The sequence below is a fragment of the Limanda limanda genome, chromosome 1 (assembly GCF_963576545.1).
Source record: "Limanda limanda chromosome 1, fLimLim1.1, whole genome shotgun sequence".
In the NCBI taxonomy this organism is placed as follows: domain Eukaryota; kingdom Metazoa; phylum Chordata; class Actinopteri; order Pleuronectiformes; family Pleuronectidae; genus Limanda; species Limanda limanda.
This window is the reverse complement of record NC_083636.1, coordinates 1237383-1243382: the sequence shown is the minus strand read 5'-3', so window position 1 is coordinate 1243382 and position 6000 is coordinate 1237383. Positions and strand designations below refer to the sequence as shown.

Below are 6000 nucleotides of genomic sequence, written 5' to 3'. Positions count from 1 at the left end.
CTGAAGGAGACAAGCTAGGAAGCATCGAGGCTCCTTTCCTTTCCTAAAGGATGGTTCAGTGTCTCCTCTGCTGAAGGAGACAAGCTAGGAAGCAGTGAGGCTCCTTTCCTTTCTTAAAGGATGGTTCAGTGTCTCCTCTGCTGAAGGAGACAAGCTAGGAAGCATTGAGGCTCTTTTCCTTTCCTAAAGGATGGTTCAGTGTCTCCTCTGCTGAAGGAGACAAGCTAGGAAGCAGTGAGGCTCTTTTCCTTTCCTAAAGGATGGTTCAGTGTCTCCTCTGCTGAAGGAGACAAGCTAGGAAGCAGTGAGGCTCCTTTCCTTTCTTAAAGGATGGTTCAGTGTCTCCTCTGCTAAAGGAGACAAGCTAGGAAGCATCGAGGCTCCTTTCCTTTCCTAAAGGATGGTTCAGTGTCTCCTCTGCTGAAGGAGACAAGCTAGGAAGCAGTGAGGCTCCTTTCCTTTTCCTAAAGGATGGTTCAGTGTCTTCTCTGCTAAAGGAGACAAGCTAGGAAGCAGTGAGGCTCCTTTCCTTTCCTAAAGGATGGTTCAGTGTCTCCTCAGCTGAAGGAGACAAGCTAGGAAGCAGTGAGGCTCCTTTCCTTTTCCTAAAGGATGGTTCAGTGTCTCCTCAGCTGAAGGAGACAAGCTAGGAAGCAGTGAGGCTCCTTTCCTTTCATAAAGGATGGTTCAGTGTCTCCTCAGCTGAAGGAGACAAGCTAGGAAGCAGTGAGGCTCCTTTCCTTTTCCTAAAGGATGGTTCAGTGTCTCCTCAGCTGAAGGAGACAAGCTAGGAAGCAGTGAGGCTCCTTTCCTTTCATAAAGGATGGTTCAGTGTATCCTCTGCTGAAGGAGACAAGCTAGGAAGCAGTGAGGCTCCTTTCCTTTCCTAAAGGATGGTTCAGTGTCTCCTCAGCTGAAGGAGACAAGCTAGGAAGCAGTGAGGCTCCTTTCCTTTTCCTAAAGGATGGTTCAGTGTCTCCTCAGCTGAAGGAGACAAGCTAGGAAGCAGTGAGGCTCCTTTCCTTTCATAAAGGATGGTTCAGTGTCTCCTCAGCTGAAGGAGACAAGCTAGGAAGCAGTGAGGCTCCTTTCCTTTTCCTAAAGGATGGTTCAGTGTCTCCTCAGCTGAAGGAGACAAGCTAGGAAGCAGTGAGGCTCCTTTCCTTTTCCTAAAGGATGGTTCAGTGTCTCCTCTGCTGAAGGAGACAAGCTAGGAAGCAGTGAGGCTCCTTTCCTTTCCTAAAGGATGGTTCAGTGTCTCCTCAGCTGAAGGAGACAAGCTAGGAAGCAGTGAGGCTCCTTTCCTTTCCTAAAGGATGGTTCAGTGTCTCCTCTGCTAAAGGAGACAAGCTAGGAAGCAGTGAGGCTCCTTTCCTTTCATAAAGGATGGTTCAGTGTCTCCTCAGCTGAAGGAGACAAGCTAGGAAGCAGTGAGGCTCCTTTCCTTTCCTAAAGGATGGTTCAGTGTCTCCTCAGCTGAAGGAGACAAGCTAGGAAGCAGTGAGGCTCCTTTCCTTTTCCTAAAGGATGGTTCAGTGTCTCCTCTGCTGAAGGAGACAAGCTAGGAAGCAGTGAGGCTCCTTTCCTTTCCTAAAGGATGGTTCAGTGTCTCCTCAGCTGAAGGAGACAAGCTAGGAAGCAGTGAGGCTCCTTTCCTTTCCTAAAGGATGGTTCAGTGTCTCCTCTGCTGAAGGAGACAAGCTAGGAAGCAGTGAGGCTCCTTTCCTTTCATAAAGGATGGTTCAGTGTCTCCTCAGCTGAAGGAGACAAGCTAGGAAGCAGTGAGGCTCCTTTCCTTTTCCTAAAGGATGGTTCAGTGTCTCCTCTGCTGAAGGAGACAAGCTAGGAAGCAGTGAGGCTCCTTTCCTTTCCTAAAGGATGGTTCAGTGTCTCCTCAGCTGAAGGAGACAAGCTAGGAAGCAGTGAGGCTCCTTTCCTTTCCTAAAGGATGGTTCAGTGTCTCCTCTGCTAAAGGAGACAAGCTAGGAAGCAGTGAGGCTCCTTTCCTTTCATAAAGGATGGTTCAGTGTCTCCTCAGCTGAAGGAGACAAGCTAGGAAGCAGTGAGGCTCCTTTCCTTTTCCTAAAGGATGGTTCAGTGTCTCCTCAGCTGAAGGAGACAAGCTAGGAAGCAGTGAGGCTCCTTTCCTTTTCCTAAAGGATGGTTCAGTGTCTCCTCTGCTGAAGGAGACAAGCTAGGAAGCAGTGAGGCTCCTTTCCTTTCCTAAAGGATGGTTCAGTGTCTCCTCAGCTGAAGGAGACAAGCTAGGAAGCAGTGAGGCTCCTTTCCTTTCCTAAAGGATGGTTCAGTGTCTCCTCTGCTAAAGGAGACAAGCTAGGAAGCAGTGAGGCTCCTTTCCTTTCATAAAGGATGGTTCAGTGTCTCCTCTGCTGAAGGAGACAAGCTAGGAAGCAGTGAGGCTCCTTTCCTTTCATAAAGGATGGTTCAGTGTCTCCTCTGCTGAAGGAGACAAGCTAGGAAGCAGTGAGGCTCCTTTCCTTTCCTAAAGGATGGTTCAGTGTCTCCTCTGCTAAAGGAGACAAGCTAGGAAGCAGTGAGGCTCCTTTCCTTTCATAAAGGATGGTTCAGTGTAGGGGGTTCAACGATTAGTCGACGTCGTCGACAAAAATCGATGACAAAAATAGTCGCCAACGAATTTACTCGTCGATGATTCGTTGGTGACGTCATAGCGCGCGTTTCTCGTGCCGTGCAGCGGAACTAAAACTCGTTTTACCGGAGGTGCTGATAGAAGTAACTGAGGAGTGAGCCATCTCGCTCCCTTCCTATCTCTGAAAGTCGCGCATGTGCAATAGCGACAAAACATGGACCAATGGCGTCCTCCGCTGCAGCAGCATCGCGCACCAGAAAGTAAAAAGTTCCGGAGAACTTCACCCGTAACAGCCCGAAAAAAACTACCTGCAGTATCTGTACAGAGGACCTGCTCTCCATGGAAGCAGGACACGCCCATGTGAGGAGGAGGAGTCACGTGTGACTTCGTAACGGAGACGATGCGGACTCGCCTCTGTCAGATGTTATATATACACGTATATACCTGCGCGCAGGATTCTAGAATCCATTACAAAAATATGGTTTAAACTTTTTATTAACGAGTTTAAAAGCGTTATGTTATCCTATTGCCTGACAAACGTCTTGTTTTAATCAAAATGATTTAGTAGTCCGAAGAAGACTGTAGTTTAGTTTGTTGATGTTTTTATTAATGTTATTTTCCCTGTCATTTTTGTTAACAGGAAAAATGAATACTTGATTTTTAATTGATTTGTTTTATTAGCACTTTGCCTGTCCTTGGTTTTAAATGGACAAAAACATGATTTCTTTGCTTTTGTGTCAACAGTACCCTCATATGAAACAAAGTTTATAAAAAGACATTTTTGTGAATGAAGTATCGATCTTTATTGTCTTTATTTTCAGTCATCACATGCCTCGAACAACCTCAAGCTAAATTAAAAAGCTCGTTGCTAAATAATTGCAATTGAGAATTTGTGTCATTCATAATCCGATTAGTCAATTAATCGTTTCAATAATCGGTGACTAATTGACTATCAGAATAGTCGTTAGTTGCAGCCCTAGTTCATTGTCTCCTCTGCTGAAGGAGACAAGCTAGGAAGCAGTGAGGCTCCTTTCCTTTCCTAAAGGATGGTTCAGTGTCTTCTCTGCTAAAGGAGACAAGCTAGGAAGCATCAAGGCTCCTTTCCTTCCCTAAAGGATGGTTCAGTGTATCCTCTGCTAAAGGAGACAAGCTAGGAAGCAGTGTGTGTGTGTGTGTGTGTGTGTGTGTGTGTGTGTCTGTTTGAACATGTTCAGTGTCTCCTCTGCTGAAGGAGACAAGCTAGGAAGCAGTGAGGCTCCTTTCCTTTCCTAAAGGATGGTTCAGTGTCTTCTCTGCTAAAGGAGACAAGCTAGGAAGCATCGAGGCTCCTTTCCTTTCCTAAAGGATGGTTCAGTGTCTCATCTGCTGAAGGAGACAAGCTAGGAAGCATTGAGGCTCCTTTCCTTTCAAACAGGATGGTTCAGTGTTTCCTCTGCAGAAGGAGACAAGTTAGGAAGCATTGAGGCTCCTTTCCTTTCCTAAAGGATGGTTCAGTGTCTCCTCTGCTAAAGGAGACGAGCTAGGAAGCATCGAGGCTCCTTTCCTTTCTTAAAGGATAGTTCAGTGTCTCCTCTGCTGAAGGAGACAAGCTAGGAAGCAGTGAGGCTCCTTTCCTTTCCTAAAGGATGGTTCAGTGTCTCCTCTGCTAAAGGAGACGAGCTAGGAAGCATCGAGGCTCCTTTCCTTTCTTAAAGGATAGTTCAGTGTCTCCTCTGCTGAAGGAGACAAGCTAGGAAGCAGTGAGGCTCCTTTCCTTTCCTAAAGGATGGTTCAGTGTATCCTCTGCTAAAGGAGACAAGCTAGGAAGCAGTGTGTGTGTGTGTGTGTGTGTGTGTGTGTCTGTTTGAATATGTTCAGTGTATCCTCTGCTAAAGGAGACAAGCTAGGAAGCAGTGTGTGTGTGTGTGTGTGTGTGTGTGTGTGTGTATGTGTGTGTGTGTGTGTGTGTTTGAACATGTTCAGTGTCACTCATGTTGTTGACATGTTGACATGTTGACATGTTGACCTGTTGACGTCACTCACCTGTCAGGTAAACCTCCTCGTGGCATCTTCCCTTTGATCGAGTGAACCAGCCGGATGTGACCGTCAGCACGTGCAGCTCCACACCGCGTCACTCACATCCGGTCCTCTACCGGGAAACACGCGGGAAAACCCGAACTCACCAAAACTATCAAATGTGATAAAAGTCTAAAGTTAAAAGTTTCCCTGGAGCCGGTCACGTTTCATCTATTTACTGCAGCTACTGGCGCAGGTTGATGACGTCGATACACACAGAGCCTGACTTCCCCACAGAGACCTCTAGCGGTGAGGGGGTGTAAATACATGGGAGAGAGAGAGAGATAAAGAGAGACTTTGACTTTTAAGATAACTTTTATTTAGATCATTTAATGATATTTCCAATAGTAGCAGTGGATATAATATAAATAATACTTCAATCAGATATTGTTTTACAGTATGGACAGTCCTACAACTGCAATGTGGCTAAGGGAAATGGCTTCTTGCCTTGCCTTGGAGAAATTAACATATGTGGTCAGAGGGAAAAACAGTAAATTCAAGGAAATATGGGACACCTTCATGCAATTTTTGGAAAGCGACCAAGTGGAAATTAATGAGTGAAACAGAATAAAATAGCAGCACCTAATAGGATGAATATTAATTGTAACTAACTAATATTATGAATAAGAGAACGTTATTTTATCTAGGCTTTTGATTTGATTGATTGGAATTTAATTTATTTGTATTTGTATAATTATGTCTTTATTTACCTCCATTTATTCTTATATTTTTATATATGTTTTTTTTTTATTATTATTTTATTTAAACTTATTTAAGTTATTTAATGTCTGCCTATTTTTCTTTACCCTGAATCTTTGATTGTGGGTTGGGGGTGTTCATAAACGTTTGTATGTTTATAAATGTTTGAATGTATGTTTCTTATATGTAAAACTCAATAAATATATTGTTAAAAAAAAATAAAAAAAATAAAAAATATATTATTTTACAAAATCAAACTTCATGTCACACACACACACATGGAGTTTTAAAAGTGAAGGACCAGTGAGCCTCCTCCTCCAGTGAACACAGAACCTGATCCTCCAGGTTCCTGGTCCGGCTGGAGGAGTCTTCTCCTCTCAGATGAGCTGTCACCAAACCTTTAAAACATCACATCTGTCCAGCTCCGCCCAACATCTGGCTCCTCCTCCTCCTCCAGGTGGACAGGAAGTAGGAACGAGAGGACAGGCAAGAATACACAAAATGTAATATGAAAAGACGTATAGGTTTGGTGTTTTGTATAAAATCTTTATTTACAAACAGACACATCAGTGAACATGAGTGAGTGAAATGAAAAGTAATATTTAAATAGATAAGGTTTGTAAACATTTGAACTGATG

The 6000-nt window shown here is 44.2% G+C and overlaps 1 protein-coding gene across 1 annotated transcript in view; it reads right to left on the bottom strand.

The window, feature by feature from the left end:
• dusp11 (dual specificity phosphatase 11 (RNA/RNP complex 1-interacting)) overlaps positions 1-4841 on the bottom strand; it is a 9945-nt gene extending 5104 nt beyond the window's left edge. Inside the window, exon 1 of the mRNA XM_061075732.1 lies at positions 4631-4841. Within this exon, the coding sequence (XP_060931715.1) occupies positions 4631-4656 (26 nt within the window). The 5' untranslated portion in view covers positions 4657-4841. The remainder of the gene's footprint in view (positions 1-4630) is intronic.
• Positions 4842-6000: the final 1159 nt, after the last annotated feature.